General features: G+C 51.6%; 1 protein-coding gene across 1 annotated transcript; it reads left to right on the forward strand.

Annotated features, from left to right (window-relative positions):
- The first annotated feature begins 2535 nt into the window (after nucleotides 1-2535).
- On the forward strand, nucleotides 2536-3673 carry RNF227 (ring finger protein 227). Its single transcript, XM_044282734.1, has 2 exons — nucleotides 2536-2858; nucleotides 3120-3673. Exons 1-2 carry the CDS (start codon nucleotides 2573-2575, stop codon nucleotides 3176-3178), a joined length of 345 nt encoding a protein of 114 aa, XP_044138669.1. The 5' UTR covers nucleotides 2536-2572; the 3' UTR covers nucleotides 3179-3673.
- Nucleotides 3674-22393: the final 18720 nt, after the last annotated feature.

The raw sequence follows: 22393 nt of genomic DNA on the forward strand, positions 1-22393 counted from the left end.
TTACAACTTTCTGCTTCCGCCTCTTCTCGTCAGGACAAACCCCTTCATTTGCTTACGGGAAACCCCCTGCATCTGGGATACCCCTGGGATACGGATATGTACGTGCTGTAGAGGGCGGCGATCTTTGGCCGGCGCGCCCCCTCCGCTTCTCTCTCAGTTTTGCAGCATGAGTCACCCTGATGTCATCTCCTCCTCTGATCACCTCAGGTTAACCCTTCTCCTCCTGAGGTCTCAGCCCTCTCATGCTGAAACGTGCTGATTTACCCTTGCGCTGCTGTAGAACCGCAGCATCCATGTTAGTCCTCTCGGTCCGACAGAAAATGTATATGTTTTTTAGACTTTTGCACAATACATTTTTTTAATCCCCTATTACTCGTGTATTTCTGTGTGGCTGCATTCCACGGTCAGAACATTATTATTCTCCGTTGCAGAACAGCGCTTGTCTTTTCGGGGAACAAGCGTCTTTCTGATCACTTTTCATCATGTTTTAAAGGCATCTGTGAGCAAAAGAAGACAAAACTGAGAGTTAACCCATTCCTGCTCTGCACCATAACAATACGTTGTGGTGAGAAGATGGTCCATGCGCCGCACTATTACGGAACGTTCACACGGTGGGTTTTACGGTGTAATTGTGGTCGCCGTAAACCTGCCCGTGGCCATGTCCTGATGATCGTGGAGCGGAGCTTATAGCCACGGCCGCACCGAGTGGGGTCATGTCACGGAAAGGAAGCGGCTGCTGGTGGGTTTTCCGTGAAATTTCTTTGGCTCAGAGTCTGCGCGAAAAAATAAAAATAAAACGTGTGAACATACCCTTATTGTACGGTGATGGTGCAGGCTGAGGAACTGAGCCCGCACCCTCCCCGCGCAATATCAGCACAGCGCACGTTTATTAACTATTTAAACCGCAATGAACGCTCAGCCGTGAAAAGTTTTAGGGCCGTATAGGTTCTCCCAAACCTCTGAAAGTAAGCAGACAAATGCTGCCATTCACTGACGGCGACCAGAGATGTTGACAGTGATGAAACAGTCTATGAGAAGGCTGCTTGCTTTACTGGACCGGCCCTTTAAGCCGCAGCAGAAGGCGCTCCACCCAAACCCCGAGGGATCTTCAGCTGCCAAATAGCGGAGCGTTCCCAGAAAGCAGCTTCGGATTCTGGCTCAGAACCCGAGTGAGGAAATGATCCCCCTCATGTGACTTCCCGGGAGTCACGTATGACGCAGGCGTGTGCTCCACCTTGGCTCCTGAGCTGCACGGACTGCGGAGGGGAAGGACTCGCCAGCCAGGACCGGGTCCCTTCGAGAAGACCCATCCTTAGGTCACCGGTGACGGCGGGCACCCACAGAGAGCGGTAGTGGGCATGCTCGACCACCCCTCATACGGAGGATACGGGCCCAGCATTCAGACCCCCGCTGATGTCATCCCGCAGATAGGGGACAACCCCGGAGGCAGCTGTCCTCCCCCCACCATCATTGCAGGCAGCAAATAGTGATGTCATCGAGGACAGGTCTCTCTGCTCCGTTCAAAACAGACATGGCGCCAATACAACCGGTAATCCAGGGACACGTTTTACCTCCTACGTGGCCTCAGGGGCCCGCTCCTATCTCCAGAACGGGGCCCGCTCCTATCTCCAGAACGGGGCCCCTGATGAGGAGAGCGCACCGCTCGGCTATTTTCAGCACTCCCATAGCGATGAATGGAGGGTGGCCGCGTATGCGCAGTGTGCTCCCCGTCACCTCAGGGGCCCCGGTCTGGAGATAGGACACTGAGATGGAAATGCCCCCCAGTGGTAGAATATTGATGTCTTATCCTCCGGTATCAGATTGGCGGGGGTCCGACACCCAGGACCCTCTACTAAACAGCAATGGCTCTTCCTAGGCCAGTGACATCACGTCCATCGGTCACATGAATTGGCCTGGGCTGCAATACCAAGCACTGCCACTATACAATGGGTGGCGCTGTGCTCAGGGAGCGCTGTGGCCCCTTCAAACAACTGATCGCTGGGGGGCGCGGGGTATTGGACCCCCACCTATCAGATAGTGACAGCCTGCCCCTTTAACTCCTTAATGCCATTCCATACACCAATAAAGGGGCGCCGCGTTACTTGAAAATCAGAAACGGTAATCTACTGCTAGTAAATGGTCATGGCGGTCACTGGGGGACGGTCACATGACTGGCCCCTTGGGGGTTATACCTCCAGGGGATGATGGGAGTCACCAGCTGTGGGCTATACAGCCCGACCTGCAATTATAAAGGGTAAAAGAAAAAGAAATCACCTTAAAAACGCGTCATAAAGGTAAATAAATAAAAACTTCCAACTATTATATCATTATTAACATTACGTCACCTGGCACAGGCCGCCAGTGACGTCACCAGTCAGTCAGCCCGCGCAGAGTAATACTCCACGCTCTGAGGACACAATAGCCGCCGCAGACCACGCCCCCCTTTCCTGATTGGGCACAACGTCACTCGTTTCCGGCCGAGGCGGAGCTTTCCCCTGCTATAAAAGCCAGCGCTCCGTCGCCGAGTCTCATTCATATACGTCCAAAAGCGGCTTTGTCCCCCCGGAGCGTCATGACGTCACCCAGCGTCGAGATGGAGGAGTGCGGCATCTGTTACCTTGACTACGACCAGGAGAGAAAGCCGCGCCCATTGGCCGCCTGCCGCCACGTGATCTGTTCCGGTTGCCTCAAGCACCTGGCGGCCAAAGGCAGCGAAGTGACCTGCCCCTTCTGCCGCGCGCCTTCCCCGCTGCCTAGCGACGACGAGGAGGAGGAGGCGGGGAACGGTGACGTCACGGGGCCATTCAAGTGGTTGAAGAGACTGTACAGAAAATCCAGGGCGGGGTCTCGCCGTAGAGGTGAGTGAGTGGGCGTGGTTATAAACCGTGGCCAGTTTATTTTGCTGGGATGGGCGTGGCTTTGGCACTGATTGACAGCAGGCTGTTTCAGGCGCTCCGATATAGTGCTGGATTAGCAGATAATTCACATTGTTCTCCGGTTCCGTGCCGGATTATTGGATGCCACAGGAATGGAGTGTTGCTTTTTTTTTTTTTTCCCCCATGCTTTAGTATAATTCCTCTAGTTTTCTACAACAATCTTCCATTTTATCTATTCCTTAGGTTCTCTTCCCAAGGAGGACCTGCGGGACATGGCGTTGATGTGCTCCTACTTCATGTGACCACTTGCGTGTGACTTCTGCTCTTGGCGTGGCCCTCTACGCCTGGATTTGGTGGACGCCCGGAGGATTTGGAACCATCGAGAAGACGGGGTCAGAAATGGCGGCTCTGGCGCACCTCCTAGGTGCCCCGGCGGAGCGTATGGCGGGAGAAGGCTGGCGCGTTTTGGACTGCTCCCGTGAACCCCCTCGCTCTGGATTATGGAGGTGTCCTGAGTGGGTGACCCCTTCCCCCCACTTTCTTCTGAGACTTGCTGAACCGAGGAGTTGCTGCTGAGGCGTGAGCCACAACATGCCTCCTTTCTGAAGCCCCGTGGACTTGGTGTGCCGCCGGTAGGATTTCACCCGGTGACGTCATGCTTCCTGTGTCGGGCCGGACTCGCTGACTCATCGTCATTAATGTATGATGTCACTCCTCCTCCCATGATGCACTTTGGTTTTTGACTATTTATGTATTTATTGTATGAGGTGTTATATTTTATAAATTTATATCATGTACAGTTCTTGTCTGTGTCCTTATGTTGCCAAAACTGCGCAGAGGCGCCAGTAACCCGTACCTCCTTCCTAAAGAAAGGGGGGGGGTGGCGTGGAGGGGAAATGGCACGGGTTTATAATGGGCAGTGCCCTCTGAATCCATGGAGCGTGACCCCTCCATAGAGCATGTGTTCATGGAAGACCGTCCTGTAGTGGCATCTATTACCTATATAATCAGGTATGCCCACATACCGACCATAGTGACCTGTAATATGGCCGTACAGTAGTGCCCCCTGTAATAGCTATATAATCAGGTTACACGTGGTGCCCACATACTGACCATAGTGACCTGTAATATGGCCGTACAGTAGTGCCCCCTGTAATAGCTATATAATCAGGTTACACATGGTGCCCACATAGTGACCATAGTGACCTGTAATATGGCCGTACAGTAGTGCCCCCTGTAATAGCTATATAATCAGGTTACACATGGTGCCCACACACCGACTATACTGACCTGTAATATGGCCGTACAGTAGTGCCCCCTGTAATATCTATATAATCAGGTTACACGTTGTGCCCACATACTGACCATAGTGACCTGTAATATGGCCGTACAGTAGTGCCCTCTGTAATACCTATATAATCAGGTTACACATGGTGCCCACATAGTGACCTGTAATATGGCCGTACAGTAGTGCCCTCAGTCATATCTGTATCAATGTAGTGCCTATGTACCAACCATAGTGCCCTATAATGTTCATTTCTCCTTGGACTCAGTCCTTGCCATCTCCAGCTCAAAAACATTTCTCCTATACACTCTCTTTCCTTAAGGCCTCATGCACACAACAGTATTTTTTCACGGTCCGTAGGTCCGTGATCCGTGACCGTTTTTTCGTCCGTGGGTCTTCCTTGATTTTTGGAGGATCCACGGACATGAAAAAAAAGTCGTTTTGGTGTCCGCCTGGCCGTGCGGAGCCAAACGGATCCGTCCCGAATTACAATGCAAGTCAATGGGGACGGATCCGTTTGACGTTGACACAATATGGTGCCATTTCAAACGGATCCGTCCCCATTGACTTTCAATGTAAGGTCAGGAGTCCCTTTTATACCATCGGATTTGAGTTTTCTCCAATCCGATGGTATATTTTAACTTGAAGCGTCCCCATCACCATGGGAACGCCTCTATGTTAGAATATACTGTCGGATATGAGCTACATCGTGAAACTCAGATCCGACAGTATATTCTAACACAGAGGCGTTCCCATGGTGATGGGGACACTTCAGGTTAGAATATACTGAGAACTGTGTACATGACTGCCCCCTGCTGTTTTTAACTCATTGGTGGCCAGTGCGGCCGCCCCCGCCCCCCTCCCTCCCCTGTAGTTAACTCATTGGTGGCCAGTGCGGCCGTCCCCCCCTCTCTCCCCTGTAGTTAACTCATTGGTGTCCAGTGGGCCCCCCCCCTCCCTCCCCTGTAGTTAACTCGTTGGTGGCCAGTGGGCCCTCTCCCCTCCCTCTCCTAATTAAAATCTCCCCCCCATCATTGGTGGCAGTGGAGAGTACCGATCGGAGTCCCAGTGTAATCGCTGGGGCTCCGATCAGTAACCATGGCAACCGGGACGCTACTGCAGTCCCGGTTGCCATGGTTGCTTAGCAATTTGTAGAAGCTTCATACTTACCTGCGAGCTGCGATGTCTGTGACCGGCCGGGAGCTCCTCCTACTGGTAAGTGAAAGGTCTGTGCGGCGCATTGCCTATAGCACAGACCTGTCACTTACCAGTAGGAGGAGCTCCCGGCCGGTCACAGACATCGCTGCTCACAGGTAAGTATGAAGCTTCTACAAATTGCTAAGCAACCATAGCAACCGGGACTGCAGTAGCGTCCCGGTTGCCATGGTTACCGATCGGAGCCCCAGCGATTACACTGGGACTCCGATCGGTACTCTCCACTGCCACCAATGATAGGGGGGGTGATTTTAATTAGGAGGGGGAGGGAGGGGAGAGGGCCCACTGGCCACCAACGAGTTATCCACAGGGGAGGGAGGGGGGGCCCACTGGCTACCAACAAGTTAACTACAGGGGAGGGAGGGGGGCCCACTGGCCACCAATGAGTTAACTACAGGGAGAGGGGTTTGCCCCCTGCTGCCTGGCAGCACCTGCCAGGCAGCAGGGGGCAGTCATGTACACAGTTTTTCAGTATATTCTAACCTGAAGCGTCCCCATCACCATGGGAACGCCTCTGTGTTAGAATATACTGTCGGATCTGAGTTTTCACGAAGTGAAAACTCACCTCTGAAAAAGCTTTTATGCAGACGGATCTTCGGATCCGTCTGTATGAAAGCAACCTACGGCCACGGATCACGGACACGGATGCCAATCTTGTGTGCATCCATGTTCTTTCACGGACCCATTGACTTGAATGGGTCCGTGAACCGTTGTCCATAAAAAAAATAGGACAGGTTATATTTTTTTGACGGACAGGAAACACGGATCACGGCCTCGGCTGCAAAACGGTGCATTTTCCGATTTTTCCACGGACCCATTGAAAGTCAATGGGTCCGCGGAAAAAAACGGCACAACGGCCACGGATGCACACAACGGTCGTGTGCATGAGGCCTAACTCTAGGTTAACCAAGGTACTAGTGCTTGCCCTCATCATCTCCTGCCTTGACTACTGAAACGTCCTCCCATCTAATGCTCCAATCCATTCTGAACTCTGCCGCCTGGTTATTGCACCTCTCCCTTACTGCTACTTCACTGACTACCTAGTGGTGGCCCTCTGGAGCCCTGAAGTGTCTTGTAAGCCCTGGTGTTGGAGAGGATTAGTGGTAATACTACAAACTCTACAGACCATGGATCAGCTGGAAAGCCGGGGTTTATCGTATCATGTTTAAAGGGGATTTTCCAGAGATTGACTAGTTGATGTGAATAGGAGTGACGTCTGCTTCTGAAGGCTTGTGGTGCAGTCACCATGTCATGGGAACCAGGAAAAAGGTCACGATCGGGACCTTCTCAGCTGTTGGACTCTGCCCATCTAACTATTATGCAGTGTTAGGGTTAATGATGTTCTACAGGGGATTTTTCCAGTTACTGTGTTTCAGAGTGTCCCATCAGAACAATCTTATAGAAATTTTACAAAACAGGAACCCCATGTGACAGGACTCTGGTGGGGGCAAGTGGGTGTCAAAGAATGGGGGTTTCCAATACAAGACTGCCCTCTATGAGCCACTACAAAAAGGCTTTGTACAAAAGAATTTTGCATGCTGGTGGACTTGAGCTGTCCATGTAGTAAATGGGTGACCTTTTATCTAGATGGCCACTGGGTAACACCACATTTCTGCTTTCCCGGTAAAATCAGCTGTTTGGCCGGGGTCTCAGACTCAAACGGGTTGTCTCACTTACTTTCATAATATGTCTAGGTGTGAATGCGTAACTTGAATCAAATCAGAACGGTAAGGCACATGGGTTAGTCACCAAATGAAAATTCTTAACACAGATGTCCGATGTCTAATGAAGAGGTCCAAGTCTTCACTGAATTACTCCAGCCGGATGGTAGGGCCTCCTCAAGGAGCACACAGTCTTCTTAATGAGAGGTATAGCTTCTGAATGTTACACAACCATGGTACACTGTCTATTACAACTCCCATGAGAAAGTGCTCTCCCTCTTTCAATCAGTACATCCTCCTTGAAGCTGGGGCTACCTTTTGACGTCCTACAGGGCATCTCTGCAAGCCTTCACTGTCTCTTAGCCTCACACAGTTTGTGGAGAGGCTGCTTTCCAAGTCTACCTGCTTCTCAGACACTTCCTCTGTATCTGCGGAGAGACCATTCTCTACCTGCTGTCACAACAATGCAGAGATTATGCTTGGCAATTCCACCTGCTTCTCAAACACTTCCTCTGTATCTACTGAGAAACCGGTCTATACCTGCAGACACTACTATATGGAGATCACATTTGGCTAGTCCTTCTGCTCAGACACTACCTCCTCTGTATCTGCAGAGAGACTGCTCTCCACCTGCTTCAATGACCATTTGAGAATGCTTCCTGGCAAGTCCACCTGTTGCTCAGACATTATCTCTGTCTCAGCTCTCCATCTGCTATAATGACCCTGTGGGGAGGCTTCCTGGCCACCCACTGATGGGCTCCATTCCACCATGGTGCTTCTTTCAAGTCCAGGCTTTTCACGGGAGCACTCAGTCAATAACATGTATGCAATGGGATGGGAGGAAGGGCAGTCCTTTATAGAGTTTAATTGCTCCACGTGATCAGTGTGCCACCCTTATGTCTATGCATTCTCACACCTCTAGGGCCTACCTACTGTGTCACTTCCATCTCATCATGACGTCCAGGGTCGTACATCGCCACTGCCATCTTGGAATGACTATGGTCAAACTAAAACTTTCCAGAGAGCCACCAGAACCTATACAGATATAAAAAGTAATACAAATACACAATAAAGGATGCTTAAATTTGCTCATCTCTACTAACAATAGTTAAAGGGCCCTTCTACCTCTGATAATCCTATGTTGTTCATCTGTGTCCACTTATGCGTTTGGCAGCTCCTTTAACAGTCCTTTGAGATTTTCAAAAATAGCAGTGATTTTCTCATTGTCAAAAAGGCCCACACTTTAATGAAGCCCTATAGACCCCATTGTGAGGTTAATAGGTTAATATGGGCACTATGGTTGGTAGAAGAGATTTGAGACACAATTATGGCTTTGACAGCCGTAGCATAGATGTTACGAGAGCCACGGAATGATCCCCCAAAATAAACTGGTCCTGTTCCCATGCTGGAACACCTGTGGTTTACTGCGGCAAGTATTCAGTTCCCCAACAGTGCCACTGCAGGGGAACAGAAGTACTGCATGGCGCCCATAGAAGTGAATGGGCTGAGTCCTCCAGAGAGAGAGAGAGATGCTCTCTGGCTAATAGTCGCAGGTCCCAAACTAAGGCCACTCGTCTGCCCTAGACTCGTGGAGAAGAACAACAACACCAGCTAATTTCCCGAAAAATTATTATGTGATCCAATTAACATGTCGAGACTAAGCGGACGTGATTTAGCAATGAGGTAAAGTTATCTGGAAATAGCTTTGAGGAAGTTATGGCAGAACCTACTTCAACCCTACCCTTCTCTTTCCGAGAATGCCCTCAAGAATTCAAGAGCTAGATAAGACAGATGATGTGGATTACGGGAGAAGTATATCAAGATTGGCATTACATACAATCAGTCTAAAGCAGAAATGTGCCAGTCTTAATTAGAAGTGGGACAAGTTATTTACAAGGTGCAGGCCTCCTGATCTTCTTTTAGTTCAAGCGTCAGAAACACAAATCTATGCCAGCGACGAGATGTTCAACATTTGCCCCACAAACTATTCTGAAAAGTGACAAAAAGGGGTGATAATCTCAAAAAGGCCTTGTGCACATGGCCGTTGTGTAGCCTGAAAATTGCGGTTCCGAATGCACGGGCAACATCTCAACTTGAGATGGGTCCGTGATCTGTCAGCACCGTAAAAAAATAGTTCAAGTGAATGGGACCGCATCCGTGATGCGGGGTGCACATGGCAGGTACCCACATATTGCGGACCCTCTATTTTTGCAGGCCGCAATACGGCAACGGCTGTGTGCATGAGGCTATATAACTAACACCACCTACACATACAGAAGATAACATGGTTATACCAGCATGGTCCATATCACTGTATACAAGAAGATGTATAACTTATACCAGCTGTACATATATAATTATATACAGGAGATACCCAGGTTATACCAGCATGGTCCATATCACTGTATACAAGAAGATGTACAACTTATACCAGCTGTACATATATAATATATACAGGAGATGCCCAGGTTATACCAGCATGGTCCTTATCACTATATACAAGAAGATGTATAACTTATACCAGCTGTACATATATAATTATATACAGGAGATACCCAGGTTATACCAGCATGCTCCATATCACTATATACAAGAAGATGTATAACTTATACCAGCTGTACATATATAATTATATACTGGAGATACCCAGGTTATACCAGCATGGTCCATATCACTATATACAAGAAGATGTATAACTTATACCAGCTGTACATATATAATTATATACAGGAGATACCCAGGTTATACCAGCACGGTCCATATCACTACATACAAGAAGATGTATAACTTATACCAGCTGTACATATATAATTATATACTGGAGATACCCAGGTTATACCAGCATGGTCCATATCACTATATACAAGAAGATGTATAACTTATACCAGCTGTACATATATAATTATATACAGGAGATACCCAGGTTATACCAGCATGGTCCATATCACTATATACAAGAAGATGTATAACTTATACCAGCTGTACATATATAATTATATACAGGAGATACCCAGGTTATACCAGCATGCTCCATATCACTATATACAAGAAGATGTATAACTAACTGATTTTCCTAGTCTACGACGTAAAGTCATAGTTTTATTAAGACACGGAGGCGAATATTGCTTTCTCTTCCTTTACTGATCACCATAGCAGCAAGGAGAAACAAAAACAAATGCAAATGGTCACCATAGTAACCCATACGTCCCACCCCTACAGCCCCAATATAAGGCTGCGTCCAAGGTGGTACTTCCTCTTTCTCTGCGAACCAGTCCATAATAACCGATGAACGAACAACTCCGGAACACCCAAAGAACGATCCGCGCCAAAGAGACCCACGGAGTCCAAGCAGGAACTTTCCAGCGACAGGATCCACTTCAGGGGAAGGACTGGAAACCATCATCCAAGACTCTCAGCAAATCCAACGTGGTAGATGCAGGAGCTGGAGGAAAACATCGTCCAGAACAGGAACATTCCAGGGCAGGAAGACTCAACCTGAAAGAACAAGAGAAGCAAACTCCGATAAAGCGAGAGTATGGCCAAGCCAAACCCATATCCAGCCGACACAAGAGGTCCAGGCCGGTGTAAAGCATACAAACAAGTATGAGCACATAATGGCGAACAACGTAACACAATAAATGTATAACAGTTCAAAATAGGCCTACCAAATAAAGTAGAGCTAACAGGTCAAAAAACCCCCCCACACTACAAGAGTCCAGGGGAGGGAAGGGTGGGCAATATTCGCCTCCGTGTCTTAATAAAACTATGACTTTACGTCGTAGACTAGGAAAATCAGTTAGTTTTACATCAGACACGGAGGCTTCATATTGCTAGTTCAAAGCTGGTTAACCAAGGGATCAAACAAATGAGGAGGAGGACGGAAATAATACTCACGGAAAGTGGAGGCACTAGACCAGTCCGCCAATCGTAGGATGTCCTCCAGGCGAGCTCCCGAGACCGCCAACGAGGTAGACGCCGCACCGCGCGCCGAATGAGCTGTAAACACCGAAGTGTCCACACCGGCCAGAGCCATAACCCATTTCAACCAACGGGCAAAAGTGGGGCTAGTCACCGGACCGAACGGGTGACGGATGGAGAGAAACAATTGCGGCACCGCCGGAGACCTGTAAGGACGAGTCCTGGCCTCGTATTCTTTCAAACAAGCTACCGGGCACAAGGCCGGAGAAGCAGGAAAGCTGGGGTACGACACGACCCGGATGTTCGTCTTCGTGCGTCTCGAAATGTTAAAAGACACGCCCTCCGGGGTAAAGGACCTGGCGTCGTGGTCCAGAGCCCGCACATCAGAAACTCTTTACAAGAAATTAAGCAAAAGAGAGTGACCAACTTTGCGGAAAGCTGACGTAAGGAAAGGTCAGTATTGGTAGGCCAAGAGGACAAAAAGGTAAGCACCAGGGAAACATCCCAAGTGGAAGAAAATCTCGGCCGGGGAGGCCGAGACAGCCACGCGCCTCGGAGGAGGCGCGAAACGGAAGGGTGCTGTCCTGCCGGAACGCCATCAAATCCTTGATGTGACGAAGAAATCGCCGAACGAAAAAGATTGATCGTTCTGTAAGCCTTTCCCTCTTCAAAGAGGGAGGTGAGGAACTGAAGCAACTGAGCTACAGGAGCTGAAACGGGATCCAGGTCCCGTTCCAGGCACCAGCCAGCCCAAGTTCGCCAGGCCGCCCGATAAGATTTTCGGGTGCCGGGAGCCCAAGCGTCGTCCAGGAGGCGCCTAGTTGCCTCCGAAACTCCGTAGACCGCTCCTGGAGTCCTGAGAGCCGGCAGGCCATCAGACGTAGGGATCCGTCCAGGAGCAGAGGGTGGGGGATCCCCTGAGGGCAGCGCAGGAGAGAGGTTGGGTTCGGTAGAAGGACGGGAATGTCCACTAGAAGCTCCAGGAGAGACGGGAACCACACCTGGGAGTCCCAGAACGGGACTATCGCCACCAACTCCGCCCGATGGCGACGAACTTGGAGAAGCATCCGCGGAATCATCATGAATGGGGGAAAGGCATAGAGAAGGCCGGAGGACCAGTCCTGCAGAAACGCGTCCGCCGCCAACGCCTCCGGATCCGGGCGCCAACTGTAGAACCGAGGGAGGTGAGCGTTGAGCCGGGAGGCGAACAAGTCCACGGAAAAGGGTCCCCATCTGGATGACACCTCCGAGAAAATCAACGGGTCCAACTGCCAGTCGCTGCCGTCCGTAAGATGGCGGGAACTCCAATCCGCCCGCACGTTGTGAAGTCCCGGTAGGTACTCGGCCTGCACCATGATGTCCCTGGAGAGACAGTACGCCCAAAAGTCCTTCGCCAATCCCGCCAGAGTAGCAGAACGGGTTCCGCCCAAACGGTTGATATAGCGAACCGCTGAAATATTGTCCATCCGGAGACGGATACATGCGTTGGCCATACCGTTGGTAAAACTCTTGACGGCCAAGGAGCCGGCCAGCAACTCCAGGGCATTGATGTGCAAGTGTGTCTCGACATGCGACCAAGGTCCTCCGGTGGAGACCCCGTTGCAGTGTGCTCCCCAGCCCTGAAGGCTCGCATCCGATTCGATGGTGAATTCCGGCTGGAAACCAAAGATCGCCCTGCCGTTCCAAGCCTCCAGATTGGCGATCCACCAACGAATCTCTTCTCTGGCCTCCGAATCCAATTCCACCATGTCTGCAAAGGAGGCCCCCGAGCGGAGGTGCGCAATCTTCAAGCGCTGTAGAGCCCGGTAATGCAACGGTGCCGGGAAGACCGCCTGTATGGAGGATGCCAGCAGGCCGATGATGCGGTCAATGCCCGTCGCAGTTCCTTGCGAATGGACCGTAACTTGTCCCCTGGAAGGCTGAGGGATTCCGAGATCGAGTCCACTGTGAAGCCTAGGAAGTCCAACCTCTGGGAGGGAGTGAGCCAGGACTTCTCCAAGTTGAGTAGGAAGCCGAGCGACTCTAGGAGATCCGCCGTCCATCGGAGGTGCTGCAGCAGTGTCGACCTGGATTGATGCATCAGGAGGATGTCGTCCAGGTATATTATGAGGCGTACTCCGCGACTCCTCAACCAGGCCATGACCGGACGCAGGAGTTTGGTGAAACACCACGGAGCCGACGACAAGCCGAATGGAAGGCATGTGAATCTCCAGACCTCGTCTTTCCAGAGGAAGCGAAGGAGATCCCTGGAGTGGGGGGCCACCGAGACCGTAAGGTACGCGTCCTTCAGATCCAACTTCACGAGCCAATCCCTGGGGGAGAGAAGATCCCGGAGTAGATGGATTCCCTCCATCTTGAAGTGACGGTACCGCACGATGCTGTTTAGGGCCCGGAGATTGATGACGGGACGCATCTGACCCCCTTTTTTCTGGACCAAGAAAATGTTGCTTATTACCCCCCCTGAGTGGCCGTGAGCTCTCTCTATGGCTCTCTTGAGGAAGAGGGAAGAGAGCTCCCCGTCCACCCGGGCGGAGTCCGATCCCCTCCGAAGAGAGGACGGTGGGTGTTGCACTGAGCAAGGGGTGTCTATGAGCTCTATGGAGAAGCCCCTGACCGTCGTCAGAACCCATGGGTCTGATGTAATTAGTTCCCAAGCGTGTAAAAAATGCCGAAGCCTGCCCCCTACACAAAGTACCGAAGAATCCCCGTCCGGGGTCTGACTTACCGGATGACTTGCGGGGAGCCGTGTTTCCTCGGAAGGAACGAGAGCGCCATTGTCCCCCTCTGGATGGGAAGAACGTCGGGGGAGACCGCTGGTCTTGAAATGCAGCTCGCTGGGAGAAGGAGCCTCTGGATACACCCCTGCCTCGGGTGCTGGAGCGGCCGGACAGACGGCCCCTGTTGCTGCCGGCCCTGTGAGAGACCCGGCCCTGGAAGACTTTGCGCATAGTAGCCTGCGCCTTGTCCAGAGCGGAAAATGTGCCGACGAAGCGGCTGAGGTCCTTTATAAAGGAGTCCCCAAAAAGCAGGCCTTCCGCTTCTTTGCCCGTCTCAGTCTGGGCAAGATTTATAAGTTTGGGGTCTATCCTAAGCAGGATGGCCTTGCGCCTTTCCACTGACAGGGATGCATTGGTTCCCCCGGCGATGCAAATCGCCCGCTGGGCCCAGCCCGTGAGCTCCTCAGGGTCGATGTGGGAACCCTCATGTCTGGCGGACTCCGCCAATTCCATAATTTTTGCCAGTGGACCGAAAATGTCCAGGAGCTTGTCCTGGCACCCTCTAAGGGCTGAGTCTAAGCCCTTCTTGGCATTCCACCCCGACTTGGACAAAAATTGGGTCATTTTCGGGTCCACGACGGGCGTGTCGCAGACCTTATGGGGTATAATAGGCCGAGGGCACTCGGCCCGCAGCTTACTGCGCGCCTCCTTGGACAGAGGACGGCGGGCCCAATGCTCCAGGTAACTACTAATCTGAGTGTCGGGGAGCCACTCCGCCGATCTAGGGTGGTGGAGGGCTTCAGGATCAAACATGGGAGCCCCGGAGGAATCCAAAGGGAAATTGTCAGCAGAGGCCGAGGAGGAATCCTTAGCTAAAGGAACAGCAGGGGGAGTGGCAATAGGGTCGGACCCCGGAGGGGCGTCATCCTCCTCTGAAAAATCGCTAGCCTCTGCCGGATCCTCCGGGCCCGAACCCAGATCCGAGTCAGAGTCGGCATCCGCATGGGCTCTAGCGTGTTTCCACACCCGCGAATTATCAGCCTGGCGGGGACAAGCTCTTTTACGCGACCTCAGCGCGTCGTCTGGGGTGGTCATCAACACACCGGTCATTGTCTCCTGTCCAACAGGAGGTTCAGCAGCAAAAGAATGCTGAGCAATCTCAGGGGGAGCGAGTCTGGCCCCAGCTAGGGGGTGTGCAGACAGGGCCTGGGAGATGGTCTGTGACAAGACAGTGGACATGGAACCCATAGCCTGTAAAATAGCATTAGACACAGAGCGCTGGATGAGCTGCGCCTGTGTGTCTGAGTCAGGGAGACTAGCATTCCCCGGGAGGGGGGAGGAGGGGGACTGGGCAGAGGGGTCCATATTGGTCCAGCACAGGGAACAGGGTACCTGTAGGAAGACTGTGAGGAGAGCCTGAGGAACTAGGTATCAAGCGCTTTGAAAACGAGGGGTTAATCACCCCAGGAGAGAGGGGAGCGGAGCGGTAGCACAGGTGACCGGCAGCAGGCACGCAGGAGACCGGAGGAAGCGAGATCTCGCGGGAACGGGAACCAAGATGGCCGCCGGATCTCGCGAGATCTCGCTCCAGCCAGCCAAAAGAGCGCGAACAGTGGAGCGAAATGCCGCCGAGCCGGGGCAGCAGACGCGCGCAAAGAGGGGGCGTGGCCCACCACCGGGAGGCAGAAGATGGCGGTAAGGCCAGCGGCGACGCCAAAACACAATGGGACCCCCAAGCAACAAACTCCCGCGGGGAGAAGGGGGAGAGGGAGGAAAACACAAGGACCCCCAGAGGGAAGGGTCCCAGGGGGAAAACGCAGCGCGCAATTAGGACCCGGGAATACTGAGGAAGGCAGAGGTTGCCATGACAGGGAAAAGCCCCTGGGACAAAGAATGCAGGATAAAAGAGATATCCCGCTGCACAATCCCTAAAGGACCTAAAGGGAGGAACAAAACCAAACCCCAGGGGAGACAATAACCAGGGGAATATAATCTATAGCGAAATAAACCCCTAGGGAGAACAGAAACCGCTAACAGATAAAATGAAGATGTTACTTATCTGGTGAGCAGCAAGAAAGAGGGAGTACCACCTTGGACGCAGCCTTATATTGGGGCTGTAGGGGTGGGACGTATGGGTTACTATGGTGACCATTTGCATTTGTTTTTGTTTCTCCTTGCTGCTATGGTGATCAGTAAAGGAAGAGAAAGCAATATGAAGCCTCCGTGTCTGATGTAAAACTTATACCAGCTGTACATATATAATTATATACAGGAGATGCCCAGGTTATACCAGCATGCCCCATATCACTATATACAAGAAGATGTATAACTTATACCAGCTGTACATATATAATGATATACAGGAGATACCCAGGTTATACCAGCATGCCCCATATCACTATATACAAGAAGATGTATAACTTATACCAGCTGTACATATATAATTATATACAGGAGATGCCCAGGTTATACCAGCATGCCCCATATCACTATATACAAGAAGATGTATAACTTATACCAGCTGTACATATATAATTATATACAGGAGATGCCCAGGTTATACCAGCACGGTCCATATCACTATATACAAGAAGATGTATAACTTATACCAGCTGTACATATATAATTATATACAGGAGATACCCAGGTTATACCAGCATGCTCCATATCACTATATACAAGAAGATGTATAACTTATACCAGCTGTACATATATAATTATATACAGGAGATGCCCAGGTTATACCAGCTGTACATATATAATTATATACAGGAGATACCCAGGTTATACCAGCATGGTCCATATCACTATATACAAGAAGATGTATAACTTCTACCAGCTGTACATATATAATTATATACAGGAGATACCCAGGTTATACCAGCATGCTCCATATCACTATATACAAGAAGATGTATAACTTATACCAGCTGTACATATATAATTATATACAGGAGATGCCCAGGTTATACCAGCATGCTCCATATCACTATATACAAGAAGATGTATAACTTATACCAACTGTACATATATAATCATATACAGGAGATGCCCAGGTTATACCAGCATGCTCCATATCACTATATACAAGAAGATGTATAACTTATACCAGCTGTACATATATAGTTATATACAGGAGATACCCAGGTTATACCAGCATGCCCCATATCACTATATACAAGAAGATGTATAACTTATACCAGCTGTACATATATAATTATATACAGGAGATACCCAGGTTATACCAGCATGGTCCATATCACTGTATACAAGAAGATGTACAACTTATACCAGCTGTACATATATAATTATATACAGGAGATACCCAGGTTATACCAGCATGGTCCATATCACTGTATACAAGAAGATGTACAACTTATACCAGCTGTACATATATAATATATACAGGAGATGCCCAGGTTATACCAGCATGGTCCGTATCACTATATACAAGAAGATGTATAACTTATACCAGCTGTACATATATAATTATATACAGGAGATGCCCAGGTTATACCAGCATGGTCTATATTACTATATACAAGAAGATGTATAACTAGGTGATTTTCCTAGTCTATGACGGAAAGTCATGGTTTTATTAAAGACACGGAGGCGAGTATTGCTATCTCCTTCTTTACTGTCCACCAATAGCAGCAAAGAAAATTTTTTACATCACATAACGTAACCATAGTAACATCACCCTCCCCTCACAGTCCATATAACAGACGGCTCCTCCTCTCAATCCTCCTCTTTCTTTACGAGCCTGACACCATGACCGGAACCACCGAACACGAAACCGGAACCTGGAAACGGGAAACGACCAGCACGGAACCACCGGAACATCCCATCGAAAACCAGCAACTCGGAGCACCGGATCCTCTTTTCAACAAAAGCCAACATGGCTAGAACTGGAACAAGTCAATGGAGACCCGAAGCAAATCAACTTCCTCCTGAAAGCAATAAACAGGTTAAGTAATGGGCAGAATAAAACATCGCAAGTCAAACGCGATCCTGCCAGAGTAAACATTCCGAGTCGACACAGCATACATAGCATGCAAATTAAACTGCAAACCACAGAAATACATAGTAAGGGAGGGAAACCCAGGGCGGGCAATACTCGCCTCCGTGTCTTTAATAAAACCATGACTTTCCGTCATAGACTAGGAAAATCACCTAGTTTTACAGCAAGACACGGAGGCTCCTATTGCTAAGTTTAAAGTTGAGCAATAACAGCAGAAAACAAATGAGGAGGCGGTCTAAAATAATACTCCCTGAATGTTGACGCCGAAGACCAGTCCGCCAGACGTAGGATATCCTCCAAACGAGCACCCGAAACAGCCAAAGCGGTAGCCGACGCGCCTCTAGCGGAATGAGCAGTAAATATGGAAGTATCAATTCCTGCCAACGACATAACCCACTTCATCCAGCGAGCCAAAGTAGGGCTGGAGACAGGACCAAACGGATGCCGAATGGACAAGAAAAGCTGAGGAACCGAAGACGCCCGGTAAGCACGCGTCCGGGACTCGTACTCCTTCAAACAAGCCACCGGGCAAAGAGCCGGCGAAGAAGGAAAAGACGGATAAGACACCGACCTAATGTTGGTCTTCGTACGTCTGGAAATATTGAAGGTGACCCCCTCCGGAGTAAAGGACCTGGCGTCGTGATCAAGTGCTCGAACATCGGAAACCCGCTTGCAGGAAATAAGGCAAAAAAGAACCAATAACTTGGCCGACAACTGCCTCAAAGTGAGATCAGGGTTACCAGGCCAGTCGGACAAAAAGGACAAGACGACCGACACGTCCCAGGTCGCGGTGAAGCGAGGCCGGGGAGGACGAGACATGCGGGAACCGCGAAGCAAACGGCACACAGAAGGATGCTGTCCCGCAGGGACGCCCTCAAAACCCTGATGCGTGGACGAAATCGCGGACCTGAACAAATTAATCGTCCGATAGGCCTTCCCCGCCTCGAAAAGAGAAGTAAGAAAATCCAAAAGATGAATCACAGGGGCCGAAACGGGATCCAAGTCCCGTTCCACGCACCAAACAGCCCAAGATCGCCAGGCTGCCCGATAAGATTTTCTGGTGCCGGGAGCCCACGCGTTGTCCAAAAGGCGTCTAGTTGCTTCAGAAATATCGACGACCTCTCCAGGCGTCCTGAGATTCGGCATGCCACCAGGCGCAGGGACCCGTCCGACAGAAGAGGGTGGTGAAAACCCTGAGGGTCCTGGAGGAGATCCGCCCGAGTCGGAAGGAGAAGAGGAACATCGATCAGGAGACCCAGGAGAGACGGGAACCAAGCCTGAGTCCCCCAAAAGGGGACCACCACCACCAACTCGGCCAACTGACGAGGCACCTGCAACAGCATCCTCGGGATCATCGCGAACGGGGGAAATGCGTACATCAGGAACCCGGACCAGGACTGGAGAAACGCGTCCACTGCCTCCGCCGCCGGATCCGGACGCCAGCTGAAAAAACGCGGGAGTTGGGTATTGAGGCGTGAGGCAAACAGATCGATCCCAAACGGACCCCAGTATCCGGACAACATGGAGAAGGTCCCTGGCGCCAGCATCCAATCGCTGCTGTCCCTCAGGTAGCGAGAGCCCCAATCGGCTCGGCCGTTGTGAAGGCCAGGGAGATATTCCGCCTGAACCATGACCTCCCGAGAGAGACAAAACGACCAGAAGTCCTTCGCCAACCGGGCCAAAGTCGCCGAGCATGTTCCTCCCAATCGGTTGATGTATCGCACTGCAGAGACATTGTCCATCCGCAAACGAATGCACGCGTGAGCCATACCACTGGTGAAACTCCGAATGGCAAACGACCCGGCCAGGAGCTCCAACGCGTTGATATGCATCCGAGTCTCGTCCCCAGACCACCGACCGCCTGTGGAGATTCCATTGCAGTGGGCCCCCCAGCCGTGGAGACTGGCGTCCGACTCGATCGTGAGTTCTGGCTGGAGACCGAAAATCGCCCTGCCGTTCCACGCCCTCAGGTTGTCGATCCACCACACGAGCTCCTCCCTTGATTCTGGGTCCAGGATCAGAGTGTCTGCGAAGGAAGCGCCAGCACGGAGGTGCGCGATCTTCAACCGTTGAAGAGCCCTGTAATGAAGAGGGGCCGGAAACACCGCTTGGATCGAGGAGGCAAGGAGGCCGATGATCCTGGCCAAATGGCGGAGGGATAATTGCGGCAAGGCGAGGGCACGTCTGAGTTCCTTGCGAATGGATACCAATTTCGACGTGGGTAGAGAGAGGGAGGTCAGTACGGAGTCCACCGTAAAGCCCAAGAACTCCATCCTCTGAGACGGGGTCAAACACGATTTCTCGTGGTTGATCAGGAACCCAAGACGGGAGAGCAGGTCCGTCGTCCAGCGCAGGTGGACCAGTAAGGTCGGGGCCGATTGATGCATGAGAAGCATGTCGTCCAGGTAGATTATGAGGCGGACCCCGCGACTGCGGAGCCATGCCACTACCGGATGCATCAACTTTGTGAAACACCACGGGGCCGAGGACAGGCCAAACGGGAGACACGTGAATCGCCAGATCTCCCCGTTCCACAGGAAACGCAGTAAGTCCCTGGAAGGAGCGGCAATAGGAACCGTCAAGTAAGCGTCCTTGAGGTCCAGCTTCACAAACCAGTCGCCCGGCAGGAGAAGATCCCGAAGTAGATGGAAGCCCTCCATCTTGAAGTGGCGATATCGGACAATCGCATTCAGAGCCCGCAGGTTGATGACCGGGCGCATCTGACCCCCCTTCTTCTGGACCAAGAACATGGAACTGAGCACCCCCCGTGAACCCCGCTGGGCCCTTTCTATGGCCTGCTTGTGGTAGAGGGAAAAGAGCTCCAGATCCAACTGGGCAGAGCCGGGGTGGGAGAAACGGGAGGTGGGAGGTGGGGCAATGAGGTCTGGAGAGCCCACCAGTTCCACGTGGAAACCTTCCACCGTGGACAACACCCAGGGGTCGGACGTTATCTCCGCCCAAGCGGGGGAAAAACGACGGAGTCTGCCCCCTATGCAATGATCCAAAGAATCCCCCGAGGGGGGAGGACTTACCGTAAGGGCGTCGTGAAGATTGATTTCCTCGATAGGATCTGCCACGCCATTGTCCACCTCTGGCCGGGAAGAAGGGGGATGGGAACTTCTGTTCCTGAAATGCGGGACGTTGATGGTAGGAGCCTCTGCCCGCATTACGGGCTTGGAAATTGGAACGGCCGGACAGACGGCCCCTAGTACTGCCGGCCCTGGTGGAGACCCGTCCCTGAAACACTCTCCTAATGGAGGACTGGGCCTTATCTAGGGCCGTAAAAGCCCCTACGAAGCGGCTCAGGTCCTTAATAAAGGAGTCGCCGAACAGATGACCCTGGGCGTCTGCGCCGGACTCAGTAAGAGCCAGGTTGGCCAATTTGGGATCCACCTTAAAAAGGATGGACTTGCGTCTCTCTATTGATAGAGATGTGTTGGTATTCCCAGCGATGCAGATCGCACGCTGAACCCAGCCCCTCATCTCTTCCGGGTCAATCTGGGACCCATCCGATCTGGCGCTCTCCGCCAATTCAAACAACTTGGCCAGGGGACCAAAGATATCCAGGAGCTTATCCTGGCAGCTACGGAGAGCTGAGTCCAGACCCTTGCGGGGGTTCCAGCCCGACTTGGCCAGAAATTGGGTGACTTTAGGGTCAACCACGGGTGTGTCACACACCTTGTTAGGCACGATAGGCCTGGGGCATTCAGCCCTCATTTTATTGCGCGCCTCCTTACTAAGGGGGCGGCGGACCCAATACTCCAGATATTTCCCCACATGATCTGCAGGAAGCCATTCCGCCGATCTGGGATGGTGGAGGACGTCAGGGTCAAACATGGGTTCTCCCAACGGGTCAATAAGGGAAGATGCAGGAACGGCTACAGAAGAGGCATCCTTCACTTGGGAAGTAGAAATGGTAGGGCAAGGGGCGTTACTGGGCCCCGAATGAGCCTCTTCCTCTGAACCTGCACTGGCTCCAGCAAAAGCCTCCTCATCTGACCCAAGTTCGGCGTCAGAATCACTCATCAATTGCGCTCTAGCGCTTTTCCAAGACCGCGCCCGTTCTGCCTGGCGTGGATAGGCCCTTTTACGCGATCTATGCGCGTGTTCATGGGTGGCCGGAGGCGCACCAGTCAATTGGTCCTGTGGCACAGGAGGGTTCATAACTGGAGGTTGCTGAGCTAAAGGAGCCGCAGGCAGCACAGGCCCTGAAGCAGGGTGGCCAGCCAGTGCCTGTGCTATCGACTGCGACAGCACAGAGGACATTGAGTCCATCGCAGCAGAAATTGCGGCAGAGACAGAGCGCTGCAGCGCTACTGCCTGGGTGTCATCCATAATCTGAATATCCCTCACAGGGGATGAAGGAGCTGCAGCCTCAGGGGTAGGGTCTGAGAGCGGCATGGTAGGGATGTAGTAATATAAAGGTAACAGCAGGGACCGCTAACTAGCCTCAGGGTCTAGGAGGGAGCAGGGGCGAGAAGCTGAGTGTAGGCAAACTAATGGGCCGACAGCAGGGCAAGGAAGTAGGGTTAGTCACCCGTCAAACCGGAGCTCCGGAACGATGCGACCGCACAGCCGGAGGAATGCGATGAAAGAAAATGGCCGCCGAAGTCTCACGAGACCCGGCGGCAAGCACTGACTAAAACCAAAATGGCCGCCGAAATCCCGCGAGAACAAGCGGGAGGCGGCCGAAAAGGGGT

This window comes from Bufo gargarizans, chromosome 2 (genome assembly GCF_014858855.1).
Source record: "Bufo gargarizans isolate SCDJY-AF-19 chromosome 2, ASM1485885v1, whole genome shotgun sequence".
Lineage (NCBI taxonomy): Eukaryota > Metazoa > Chordata > Amphibia > Anura > Bufonidae > Bufo > Bufo gargarizans.

Coding starts and splice junctions, on each gene's coding strand:
- RNF227 (XM_044282734.1), top strand. CDS start 2,573: ATGACGTCACCCAGCGTCGAGATGGAGGAGTGCGGCATCTGTTACCTT. Junction 2,859..3,119: donor GGCGGGGTCTCGCCGTAGAG/GTGAGTGAGTGG, acceptor TCTATTCCTTAG/GTTCTCTTCCCAAGGAGGAC.